At 35.7% G+C, this 14,024-nt stretch overlaps 1 protein-coding gene across 4 annotated transcripts in view; it reads left to right on the top strand.

Annotated features, from left to right (window-relative positions):
* Positions 1 to 13,086, top strand: part of IL15 (interleukin 15) — a 36,936-nt gene extending 23,850 nt beyond the window's left edge. For all 4 annotated transcript variants that reach the window (XM_075090509.1, XM_075090510.1, XM_075090507.1 and 1 more), the window contains exons 3-7: positions 8,550 to 8,647; positions 9,886 to 9,967; positions 10,438 to 10,479; positions 11,494 to 11,637; positions 12,235 to 13,086. In XM_075090509.1, coding sequence (XP_074946610.1) covers positions 8,550 to 8,647; positions 9,886 to 9,967; positions 10,438 to 10,479; positions 11,494 to 11,637; positions 12,235 to 12,348 — 480 coding nt within the window. In that variant the 3' untranslated portion in view covers positions 12,349 to 13,086. The remainder of the gene's footprint in view (positions 1 to 8,549; positions 8,648 to 9,885; positions 9,968 to 10,437; positions 10,480 to 11,493; positions 11,638 to 12,234) is intronic.
* Positions 13,087 to 14,024: the final 938 nt, after the last annotated feature.

Raw genomic sequence — 14,024 nt, 5'->3', positions numbered from 1 at the left:
AATTCCTTTCCAAATTTGTTTGCCTTTCCTCTGCAGAAATATTAAACAAATCTATAGTAGAGATATTTTGTTCTTCTTTCTTTGAATTTTTCCTGCCTATTGATCTGTTTACAATATTTCTTTTGGAAGCTTGTGTGCTGCTTTCCTCGGTTGTTCAATAATCTGTTTCTCCCAGGTTAACATTTTGGTCAAATCCTCAACAACTCTGGAAATGGAAATAACTTCATTGGTTTCAGTAAAGCTATGGCAATTGACACACATTAGGATTTCATTCTGCTCTTTAAAGAGAAATAAAAGCACAAGAAAAAGTAGGGTACTTCAAACTATATCCTGTCTGTTTACTTCAGGGTCCAGCAAATTCCAGTAAAAGTACCGCTGTAAGAGAGGGTCATAGATTGTAATTTTCCTTTTTTAAAAAAGCTCTGAAAATACTGCCTTACTTTACCATTTTGAGAACTGCATTTGCTATTTTTAGTCTTCTGTGTATTATGGCTGTGTTACAGACCTCTGTTAGCATATATTATTCACATCTCTGAGCTGAGTATTTTGCTAAGACACAGATATTTTTTTGTCCAGCAGTTGCTCTTGTGACAACTATTTTATGGTCTCAGGATTTCCAACTTCTATGCATCAGTATTACATCCTTTATTTTCTGCTGTATAAGTTTCTTCTGTGTTTGACACTGTTTTAGAGGTTAACATCCTGCCCCTAAATGCAGGATATTATTTTACCCCTAATTGTATTTTTGTTCCCTGTTGGATATTTGTTGCTTGGCATAAAAATATCACAAATAATATTTACAGGGAGTGCCTAATGGCATATATAGATCAGGACACATTTTGCTAAACAAACCTCACTGCTGACTAGTTTTGGCTCTTTTTTTGTGTGCTTAATTAATGTCCTTTACATTTTTGATCTCCTGTGATTCAACTGCTTACTAATCCAGGCGAGTATACTCTGAAAGGCCTCTTCACTAATTATTGCATATTGCATCCTGAGGGGGGGGTCATTTGGGATAAATGATCAAAGCTAACCATCTGTGCCCTACAAATGAGTTTTTTGCTGTGTACTTCCTTTTTACTTTACTGAGTATGCCCTTAACTCATTAATTTTGCCACTACCAAAACTTGGGTCTTCTCTGCTTATCAATCACAGTGTTTGTCAAGTATACCTAGCATTAGTGTCATATATGCTTGCATCAGGAAAACATTAAGTTGATGTTTCATAATTTAATAGCTGATTGATTACTTGAAAAGACTGACATTACATGGAAGGATGTGAAAAGAAAGAAGCATGTATTAGCTTTCTTTTCTGGCTGGATTTTGCCAGCTGGGAAAAAACACTTAAGAGAGATCCTGAATTGGCAGGCAAGGGGTAAGTCTAACCTATGGAGTAAGCAATGTGTTTGATGTCCTGGTCTCTCAGTCATGTAAACAGGGACATTGCACCCCTATTTCAAGCAGAGCTATTAATGGAAGAGGCCTGTGGTCATGGAGAATGCATTGTTCTGAGTCTGTGATTGACAAGTTAGTGAAAGCAGATGGACTAAAAGGGACGTTTTTAATTTATAATATTCATACTTATATTCAACTAGTAATATTTATCCCTAAATACTGCACTGCTACTGTGACTGTAAGGTTCTTTGGAAAGGTATAAAATCATTCTTTGCACCAAGGACAAACCTCCTCTCAGGCCTATAGCCAAGTATAGGACACATCTTCATGAGGCAATGATATGAGCTGCAGGACTCAAGCATGTTTTGCAAAAAAAGGTCAAAGGAAATATTTAACTTCTTACATTTCAAATTGTGATGTTTAAGGTATTGAGCGGAATAACAATGACTTTGTGACCTTTTGCCAGAATTTTCAAACAGGCATTGCAAACTTTACTTTTTGGCATAAATGCCAGTTAGCAGGACCATATAGAAGAAGGAAGTCCTACTGTGTGACTGTCAAAAGCATATCAACAAGTATTTAAGCAAACCAAGAACACATAAATGCATAAGTGATTAAACTGAAAGAGTTTTCTGCTATACTGAGTACTGAGAAAACTCTTTTGAAGGTCAACACGACTCACATACAAGCAGAATAAGCTAGGTAGAACAGTACTCCACAGGAGAGTTGCCACTATACAACAAAAACAAGGAAAGCTGTGGTTCCTGGGCAGGGGGAGGAGCTGGGGGTGGTTGTGGTGAAAGGGAAGTAACCAGATAGGAATAATATTTAAAGAATGCCCAATTTCAAAATAGCAGCTGCAAAAATGCTTTAACAGGCCTAACTAACTAAATACAAAACTTCTGAGGAAGAACTTTATCTTTGTGGAATAAAAGCTCGAAGTTATAACAACCTAAGTCATGTTGTGGCTCTCATTCAGACAAGCATTCAAGCATGTGATTCAGTTAAACACTGAGTAATTCCACTGACTTCCTTTCTGGATCAGTAAGTACAAACTAGATAGAAACATGGAAAGCTCGCTCTTTGCCTTCAGACCTTGAGGAAGAGAGCTCCTGGTAACACCTAGCAGAGCTTGAGGGCTGATTTCCTAGGCTTCTACGCAAAGATGGGTAGGAAGGGAGAAGAAGAACTAAAATGGCTGTGGAATCATAATGGATTCAGGCACCATGATAGCAAAGAAGCAACTTTTTAAGGGTTGCTGCATGAAATGGTGTTCAGAACAGAACTTACCAGGGTTGTAAAATATGTTCCTTCAATAGATGGGAATAGCCTATGTAGAAATTGGGAAAGAATTTAAGGTCTTGGTACTGGATCACACCATAGAAAGAAATTACTTTCTGTTGATACTGGAACACACAAATGAACTTTCTCTCAAGGTGTGTTTAGCGAGCTGCACCTAGAGGTAGCATCTGTTACAGGGTTTCTCTTCGTCTCAGAGTACATTCATGTGGTTCTCTGTTTTTATCTCTGAATTCTATCCCATCAGAATAAATACATCCTGACTCTAATTCATATTCAGGGTTTTGTTTGTTTGTTTCCCTTTGGTTGTTCCCTTTAAACTGTCTAGAGCAACTTAGGAATGAAAGAGCTGAGAGATCCTTCAATGAATCTTCTCCCTTGACTTGTGGTGTTTTCCAGCTTTTACTTCATATCAAGGTGCTAAGAACATGTCTTTCCTCTAAAACTTACTCATGATCCATGAAAATTTGATTTCAAAATTACTTATTTAAGGGCTCAATACTGAAACATCTATCTAGTTCAGAAGTATTGCTTTCTTTGTGGGCTCCATTCCTTTTTTAGGCACTTCCATTAGTTTATGAAATCTTTACTGTCCATCGCTTCTCTCCTGAAAAATTATCTTTAAAAAAAAAGAAAAAAAAAGCTTCCTTTAACAAGACTAGGATACAAATGGGAAAACTATCTGGTTTTCTTCCCAATCTTATAGATTCTGACATTTAAAATGCTCTCTATGCTTCTGAGCATAAAGAAGGAGCTCAAATATTATGCACAATACACAACCTTAAATAGATGCAGCAATCTAGTTGTGCAGCTGCTTGATGATTTGACCCCTTGAAAGGGATTGCCCTAGCACAAGAAGACAGATTAATTAGTGGAGCCAACAAACAGAACAGCAGAACAAGAACCATAGGATGAGATTTTGTTGGGTGAAGAGGCAGAGTTCTCTAAAGGAGGCTATAATTATTGTGGCAAAAGAGACACTGAAGGAGAAGAATTGCAGAAACAATACAAATGAATGGGTGTAGAACTCAGCACTGCACGATGTAGACAGTACTTGAATATGGATCTGAAAAAAACACTATGCCTGAGATGTTGCTCAATAAAATGTCCAAGGACCAGAGACAGCTGGAGGTGATGGCACAATTTCAGAGGGAAATTTGCAATAGTAGCAGAGAAAAGAAGAGTCTACAGCCCTTTGTTGCACAAGAAGTAAAAGAGAAAGAGTTGAGGGGACACATCTGTAGAACAAGGCAGAAGTAGAGACTGACTAAAACAGGATAAATAATGTGCAAGAGGAGGTATATTGCACTGGAGAATGAAGATGAGAAATGGGCAGAAACAAAACATTATGTGGCAACAAATATGGGAAGAGCAAAACACATCATACACACAAAATAGAGAGGGAAACCAAGAAGCCAAAGATGAACGAAAATGGAATACAAGGTGTCACAAGAGAGAACAGTCTGAGGAGGATGATTTGCTTACAGGAGTAAGGAATGGAAGGACTAGTGATGTTTTTCAGCACTGTTGCAACTAGCCAGAAAGCCCAGAGGCAAAAGGAGAAAGGACTGATCAAGAGAAAAGCTGTGTGCTAGAGGACAAGAAGTTAGGGATAAATTGAGAGCAACTAAAGATTAAGCAGGTTAGACTTCATTGTTTTTGTGGGTTTTTTTTGTTGTTTGGTCTTTTTTGGGGGGGGGGGGGAAGTTTTTTTGCAAATAGTAAGAGACTTTTCAGACATTTCAGGATTCTGAAAGAAATAGACTTAAAGTTCTGGCAGGGAAACATATTATTGAAGGATGAGCCATCAGTGTGATACGGTCACGAAGAAAACACTGGCACTAGCCATTTCCCTGATCCCCATGGAAGGTGAAAATATTAGCACCAGTTTCTAAATCCTTTGTGAGATCTCAGTATGTTGTATAATTCTAGTCACTTGTTTTCAAGAAAAATGAAGCAGGTAAGGACTGCTAGGAAGATCATGGAAATGCAGGCAAATGTCTGCAAGAGATTGCAGTGTATGATTGTAGTGGGTTTGCCCTGGCTGGCAGCTAAGCCACCCAGTTACATGCTCACTCCCCACCCCAGCCAGACAGGAGGGAGAACTGGAAGGGTAAAAATGAGAAAAAAAACAGGGATTAAGATAAAGACAGTTTAATAAGTAATGCTGAGTATGATGTTATATAGTATGATGTATCTCTTTGCTCAGTTTGGGTCAGCTGTCCCAGCCATGTCATCTCTCAACCTCTTGTGCACCCCCAGCCTACTCGCTGGGGGTGGTAGGGGGCAGCAGAATGAGGAAAAGAGAAGGCCTTGCAAGTATTGTTCAGCAATAGCTAAAACATTGGTGAATTATCAACACCGATTTGGTCACAAATCTAAAACATAGCATCATACCAGCTACTATAAAGAAAATTAACTCCATCCTGACCAGACCTAGTAAAATGGTCTAGCAAAATGTAGGCTGAGAGAAGACTGAGGTCTACGTAATTATCCAAGAGGGATCCCAACGAAGGAAAGAGCTGTTTTAGACTGAAGCACAGCATTGACAGTGTATGCACACATAAACAAGAAGCGGTCAAGGACTGGTGGGTTCAGGATCTAAATTCTCTAAGAATAAAAATACCGTTCAAAATAAGCAAAAAAAATAGTGGACCTTTGCAAATAAAACCAACTTGCACAGGAACTAAAATTTCCTAGTTATAAATACCACATCTCAAGGATTCACTGAGAAATTTATAAGCAAATCTTAATAAAGAAATTTAGATATATGGTATATAGGCAGATACATGTAATTTCAGCTTTCAGTACTTTTCTTCACATGTAACTTAAATACTGTAAAGAGCTATGAATATTTTCTTTTGACTTAGATTACAGTTTTTGTGACAGCCGAACCAGGAAAATCAGCAACTGTTTCTGCCTTGTTAAAGAAAAGTTTTGTCATTTGATTATACTTTTGTTTCTTTAAAGAGAAAACAGTACTACTGTGGCTTGGTTTTTGCTCAGTGGTAACCACTCTGGAAGTGCTTAATTTTAACTTCATTGTAAAAAAACAGCATTCCTTTTCCAAACAGATTATTGCATATATCATAACACTCAACTGCATTTTTGAATAACATATATTCACTTACAAAGGCTTTAATCCTTAACCTAGAATTGTAAGTTATCTGGACACAAACTACAGAAAAAAATCTATATGTATTTAAATATGATCTGCTCCCTTGTCCAAAGTTCAATCTTCCATAAAACAAGAGTAAGTGTCAGAGACATAATGAAGACAGAGCGGAATTGGTTAATGATTAAACAGAGTAAGAAATGAAAAACTGACAGTAGCCAAAGGAAATTTTTAAATTACAATGTGTGTTCAAGGCAGGAGAATAGTTTGCCAAAGCATGTGAGTGAGCTAACATTCCTTGTCTTGTTGAATAATAGTTTGGATGCAATAATTAAAAAATTCAAGTAGAAAATGGCCCTGAACTGGTGAAAGGAACGTGTTAGGTGATCTACTGGACGTTAAGAATCTCTTTCTCTATAAACAAATGGAATACACTTTAAAGCATGCATGTGGTACATATTTTATATATTTTACAATCAGTACAAGCTCTCTATTACTTCTAAAACTTAAGCTTTTATTTTAAATTAGCAATGATTGTTTCATTATAGTAAAATAGTTACCTATTATATTTAAGAAAACCAAAGATGAAGACAATTCATTAATCACTAAGAACACAGTGTTCCATTGTCATCACAGTGAACAATTATTAAAAAAAGGAAACAAATTACAAACTCATGAAAACCCCAGCCCATTATTCATAAGGTACTGTAATGTATTATTTTCCTCACCTTGAACACTTTGTACTACAGCATAGATTTGACAATGGTTTTGGACTAGAACTCCTTCTAAAAATCAGCTTTTTAAGGCCCCATAATACTAATTATGAAACACAAAGCTGGTAAGTGCTGATGACCCAACATAAGTCTTTAATATTTTCATTTGTAGCCACCTCATCTCATTTGATAAAAACCGGCTTGTAAAATTATCAAAATATTTACCTACTGTAAAATGATTCTAATAAATTTTCAGTAATTTTGTTAAAACAGGTTTTAAAAAATTTAAACACAGGATTAAAACCTGTTTTGTTCAGCTGCATCCAACAAATCAGATTTTAAATTTCTTTAAATGTACTTTGAGTTTCCCTGTAAGGCTACTTTTGAAATACAATTACATAAAAAAAATGGCCAAAAACCAAAAAAGGGTATTTTTTAAGGATTGGCAAGTCAAATCAAAACAGGTAGTATGCAGATTCTAAAAAACCCAAAACCATCACCATGACAAATTTCAGACCAAACTATTAAATGTGGAAAGGTTACAGCCTTTCTGTCACATAACAAAATTACTTAGCTCTTTTGATCATAGCCAAGCAGTTAATATTTCTTTCCCATTACATTCCTGTATGTTTGGAAAATATTTATTTATATATACTTAATATTTTTGTTTTAATACTCACATATTTTTGATTTCCATTTGTTGTGGAAACAGGAATAGGTTGATCCTTGTTTTTATACATGCTTTGGGTAACAATAGCATGGCATGTTCCACACTGAAATAGTTCAGAAGATAGATATTACTTGCTCTGGCCTTATTTTAATTTAGATTACCTATTTATCATTCATTTACATAGTACTTATTTAACGGGTTTTGGACACAAACAGGTGATAAAAGGGTCTGGCACTGCTTTCCATTATTAGATATGAAATTTATGTAGTGATTAGGTTACTATACTATTTAGGCTATATCTTTGGGTTTTGGAAACAAAACAATTGCAATGTATTTAAAACATTTTCTATTTAAAAGAGCAAAAAATATTCGTTATAAATACTCTTCAGAAGTCCCCTGTGACACATGTAAGTATTACTCTCCTGATTTTGCCAGTAGGTGCTTTAATAAAAGTTACATGGCTTTCAGCAAGTTAGCTGCAAACCTGACAATGTATGGATTGATTTTCATAGTTTTACCTCTGCACTGTGCTAGCTCTTGTTTTATGATGTTCTTTGGCCCATATTTAAATATTCACTTGCAAGTTAATGCATAAATAAAATACTGCTAAAGAAACAGCATTTGAGTCAGTTAATATGAAAGTGTTGCACATATGAGAAATAAACCCTTGATCAAAACCACAGTTGCAGATAATTAACCTAGCTCTGTGAAGGAAGTGTATCAGCTTAAATGTTCCAGACTTTGGAACAAAGGTTCCCAGGCTGTGCACAGTGAAACGGTTGCTGATGGTCAATGCACAGCTCTCAATTCTTCCTTATTTCCAATTGCTAGACTCCACTGACAAAATTCTTAAATGCGTCACTTCCCACTATTAGATGTACATAGACTATGTAAAAAGTATAAACATATACTATATCTATATATTATGTTTCTATACACAAAACTATAGCATTTGATGTATTCATTGCAGAGTTTCATATATTTGCAACCACAATACTGTAGGTAATGTTATAGTTGTGGGTAATTCCTAGAATTTGGGTGGCAAAAGGTAGCCAGAGGAAAGATCGCCAGGATGGAAAACAAAACAGAAGTTCTTTAATATTGTCCCTGCATTAAACTGCAGTCTGCAGTATGGACAGATAAATAAGTGTATCTTCAGCACCTGATTTTCCACCAACTGTTTTGTAAAGTGATTATATATTTCTGTAAGGTACAAACCAGTTGGTCTTTCATCTACACTCAACAGGTAGTCTTGTCTTGATTGGATGTCATATCATATTGGTTACGTAAGTCAGTACTAAAGCAAAATTCTGTGAAATCAGATTGTGACAAGATATCATCTTGATTGTGTCTTTCAGAAAACACACCTGAAAAGTATTTGTCTGCAATATCAGCTGTATCTTCTTCTGAACAGCCTTTTAAAGAATGAGATGGGACTAATCATCTTCTTCCTATGGTAACTACAAAATCAGTGTTAATTAGATAGTAAATACAAATTACTTACTTTTAATATTACAGCTGTTAACTTGCCTCCAGTGAGTTTAGGGAGTGGAATCTCTCCTGCCATGATATGCAATCCCCCATTGTTTCACAGGCCACAGTCTCTTACTTTATTCTGTCTTTGACTAGGCTCAGTCTGGTCAAGACTGCATCTTGGCCCTAATCTCTGTGATAACCCTCAAGTTGGAATTGTTGCATTTAAAGACCTCCATCAATTGCCATATGTTTTTGCAATGAAAAAACGACCACGTGAACATTTCTAAATACGTATGCTGAATCATGTATATAAGACACCTCCTTCCATTCTCACTCCAGTTTTCTGTCTTAGAAAACTGGCCTGGCTTCTAGGGCCTATATGTGCCACTTGCGCCCCTTCAGTCAAATCTCTTTGTTAAGGTCTGATACTTCTTCTCTCTCTCTCCCCCTGGCAAAAACATAGTAAGTGTCCTCTGATTCTTGTTTTAAACCCCCCCTTTTTTTCCTTGCCCAAAAATCCTGTAATTTTTGAGCCTTTGGTTAAGTCTTACATGTTTAAAAACTGCTTGTTTTAAACCAACTTCCCAAAACAATTGGTCTGTCTTTCCCTACATTGATGTATATTATTTATAGTACAGCAGTACTGAAAGGCATCCAAATTAAGGATTCAAGTGGGGACATATTAAAACTGCAATTTACATTCCAAAAATCTTCCAAGGGGAAGGAAATTTTCCTTCCACCCTTTAGTGGTTCACTTTTAGCAAAATCTTATGCATAGCAGAAGGAAGCTTTCCTGCACACAAAAAAAGTACATCTAAAATGGCAAATATTTCTACACGGATTAAGGTAGAAATTCCATGTGGGGGAATTTTCAGTATAAGAGACTTTGAAATATGTGATTTTTTTGTACACTTTGAAAAAATTGTAGGTATTTTACATTAAGTAGTTGAACATTTGTCTTGCATTGTGTTCTATAAAACTGGCCTTTTTAAAAAACACATTGTCTGTTTATACAATGTGAGACTCTGAGATACAGTTTTAATGTATCTATACAATTTTATGATTTATCAAAAATATTTGCCTCACATATTTACCATATGCGTATATACATGTAAACAACGTATCTGTAGTATCTTAATAATCTCTGACTCTTTTTGGCATAAACATTGTGTATACCTACTGTTCTGCCTAATGGTCACTGATTTTCTTCTGTTCTAGTGCTTACGTACCAAAGACAGCAGCAGGTCATTGCAAGTGGACGGAAGTTCTGAAAGATTTGGAGCTGATCCAGACGTCCAAAGTAAGTTCATTAAAAAGTCAGCATTTCATATAATCATAGGAGCAGACATAATCAAATATTTAGCACTGTACTCAGCTAAGAAGGGCCAGTAACATGGAGCAGGAAAAGGGATGGTATTTGTATAATGTTGCTTCATTGGTGGAAGCACAGGAATAGAAGGTTAAAGGGAACTGGAGTTGACCAAATATTGTGAACTCTAGAATTAAATCTTATTTTCTTTCTCACATTTTCTAAGAAAAGGGGCAGTGGGCTTGGGAGTTAGCTCCTTTGGAGAAAGTATTGTGGGACTCGATTCTGATGAGTCCTCCTCACAGTGAAGCCCATCCTGCAGGTTACTAGGTGACTTGCTGGCTCCCAGTACCTGGATGGACTTGGCCTTCGAACTTCGAATCCATGTCTTGCAGAGGTAGCTGTATTATCTCTAAATCTATTAGTTCATGTTCATAATTCTAACTCTTGTTTTCTTTCAGGACATTGATGTCAGTTTATATACTGCAAACACAGATGAGGATGTAAGTAAACTTAAAATTTGACCATAACTGGTCTAATATGGTAGCTTCATGTCTTTACTTGCAACTTTCTCCTAAGGCAGCCTTGGTCTAATTGGAGAAAAGTTTCAGAAATCAAATAACTTGCTTTGGAAGGAACAGTTCTGTTGTTAGTTCAAGTACTTAGGATAAATTATCTAAGCAGGTATTAAGTATTTTTATTGAATCACTGCTATTAAAATTCCTCAATTAAAAGGGATGATCCAAAATTATCTTAGCAAAGCAAACATTGCTAAAACAATGTGGGCATTCATTTGTAACTTGGAGGAAAAAAAGTGACAAAGAAAATACTTCCAAAGATGATTATTTAACACCATGCACTATTTAATGGAATAAAATACTGGAGAAGTAGAACACGAAGGGTAACTGTCAGCATCTACCTGTGCATCTCTCTGCTTTTGCCATCTGCACATACATTCTCTTAACTGAACAGAGCCAGAGAGGTTAATCCATTGTAATGGCTGATTTAATACCTGGTAATGTCAGGAAGGTTTTTCTTAAACTGGGACAGTCTGATATGAAAGTCAGATACCTGGGACTTAATTCTTGGCTTTGTTGGAGAAATCAGTACCTCTGCTTCTTGTTCTTTAATTTGAGAAATGCAGGTAATATCTACTTTCTCTTCTCCCCTACCTATTCTGAATTCAGATCTCTGAATGAAACTGCTAGAACAACTAAGAATAATACTAATTTAATTCTACTATGTTTAATTATATTCCAAATCCCTATCCTAATTAATTATTTTTTAAATGTTCTTCACCAAGACACTGTGTTTCACCTTGTCTTAGCATATTGTCTGGCCTTTATGGTGTTAGCTCTCACAGACAATATTGGCAGATATTTAAAAGTATTTGAAGAGTAAGAAGAGATATCCAGTAAATAAAAATCAGCCACTTTGTTGTAAATTATATCTTACATTCACTTATTCTTTTTTTAACTGTAAAACTATTACAACTTTTTTTTTTTTTTTTTTTTCAGAAAGAATGCCAAGAACCTGTAATGAGATGCTTTTTGTTAGAGATGAAAGTGATTCTTCAGGAATGTCATATCAAAAATTGTAGTAAAACACAGGATGTATTGAACATATGGAAAAATGGAAATGCAAGCTTAGAAAATAATAAGGTAACACCAACAGTCTGTGGAAAAAAAGGGCAAATCAAAAGAGTTTCTTCAGTAGCAGAAATACCTCTTTTTCATATAAAAGGTGGGGCGGTACAGATAAAAGTAATTGGCATCCAGTAACCTGTACATGTAACAATAAAAAAGCTGTTCACATTGTGAAAGCTGTTTCACAATAATGAAAAAGCAGAATTTACTGGTTTTTAGAAGAACACTTTCAGAATTCCCATCAAAGAAAATAGTTTTGACTGTGCATGCATACATTCACCAGGGTGTTTGAATGCGTATGCATAAATAACAGTTTGTAACTTCAGTATCTAAAGTCAGGTATGCTAAGACAGATATAGAAAAGTATCTGCATTTTCAAAGGGACAGCCACTTGTATCTCTCACTGAAGTGCTGTGTCTTTGAAAGCTGATCCTACTCAGAAAGCAAGCCAGGAGCTGCACAGAACATAAGTACTGTGGAAGTCTCCAGCAATGCTTTCTGTAGCCATTGACTGCATTGGAATTATTCACGAAAACAGGACAAACAAGGGTTAGTTCTCAAACGAAACAAACAGATCAGTATCCTGCTTTACTATTGTATTTTCTTTTTCAGTTGAATTCCACAACATCAGCAAAATGCAAAGAATGTGAAGAGTATGAAGAAAAAAATTTTACAGAATTTATACAGAGTTTCGTAAAGGTTATACAGAGAGAATGCAAACACTAACCAAAAGACAAGCTGGGAACTAAGATTTCCCCATGAACATCCTCAGGGAAATTAGATTAACACCAACAATAAATTGGAAAGAACATCACTCTACAATCCTACTTACAGAGTATAACACTTAAACAAATAATCAAATCCCCGTAATTCACAATGTATTCATAACTGGATACATACAAATTATATTACTTATGAAATATAAATGAAAGGAATTTAACAGGGTTTAAAGCTTCTTCTGGACTTAAAGTGTCTTTATTTTTTGGTAAGTCTATGGGAAAAGAAATCCTGCCTAACTTACCAACTTTTCAAGAAAATTCTTTAAGAAGATCTCAAAATATCTGCAGTGGGAACCTCCTCATAACATCAGTTCAGGGCTAACTGAATGGGGTTTCAGAGAAAAGCTCTTCTATTGTTATTATTAATATAAAATTATCACGCCCTGTTAAAGCATTTGGCTGTAGCTATGTTTGTTATCTGGAATCTATCCCTTTATCATCTGTGCTCCTAGAAGATCCTAGCTCATCTCTCACTTCTGTTGTTAGTCATGTCTGACAGTTCTCCTTGCTGTTTTTTTCTTCATTAATATTCCTTCAACGAACTAGTGTCAAAACACAAGCTGAGGCCTATTTGTCTTAAAGGTCTATTGGCTATCTCTTAATATATTTATTTCTACTGTGGTTTTCAGGTAAACCCAATTACTTGTTTTACCTAAGAATTCAAAATAAAAAATTAGAATATTTATTCAAAGATTTATCCTTGCCTTTTTTTCCCTTTTGTACAATGGCAGCATAAATGTATTAAAAATTATCTCCGGTCTTCTCAACAGATGGTAATGCTGATGCTTGGTTCCACTGTCCAAAGACAGAGAATGCTTTGTTGTTTCATTTCTTACCTCTGACACAGACACTACCTTAGCCATTATAGCAATTACTACAGTTCCTTTAGTAATTACCAAAGATTTCAATCTAAATTTCAACCAAAGAAAAGTAGTGTAAATTTCATTCTCTGAATAAAGGAGATGACCAAGTCTCTTACATACTTGGAAAAAATAATTCTATGTGGTAGAAATCTTTCCTCTGTAGTAGAGTTTGTAACTTTGATCTCCTTTTGGGATTAGAACTTTGAAGGCAGGAATCACTTTTGACCAGTTATTGGAAATCATGCTAACTGTATCTCTAAGATTCACGGCGAAGTGACCTGTGCCCTGGTTAGTGCTGAAATGTTGCATAGTTTTCTTTCAGCTCTTTCTAAAGTAACTGCTTACTTCATGATTCGTAACCATGCCATACCAACTGGTATCCATAACAAGTAATTGTTTTCTCCAGGCACCTCAATTTCTCCATCTTCATTTGATAGATGGCTGAGTCATTCAGCTGTCCACTCACCAGGAAGGAAGTCTCAATCTCATTATGGCAAGAAATACACCGCCTGGTACTCCCTTATTGTTGGGTTACTCCTAACAGTCAATCTTCAGCACTCTGAGGAGCTAAATCTCCAGTAAACTACAAGAGAAAGAAAATAAATGTGAGCACAGTGGATGTCATCTTCCAGGTGACTTATAGACTAATTGATTGGTAAATTCATAAGCACATAGATCTCAGGATTAAACAATGGCAGAGGTATCACAGAAGAAATAAGCAAATTATTTGCCACTGCAAAACATGAATGGAAGAAGTGTT

This window comes from Phalacrocorax aristotelis, chromosome 4 (assembly GCF_949628215.1).
Source record: "Phalacrocorax aristotelis chromosome 4, bGulAri2.1, whole genome shotgun sequence".
Classification (NCBI taxonomy): Eukaryota; Metazoa; Chordata; class Aves; order Suliformes; family Phalacrocoracidae; genus Phalacrocorax; species Phalacrocorax aristotelis.
Note: the sequence above shows the minus strand (reverse complement) of the source record. Positions and strands in the feature narration are given on the sequence as shown.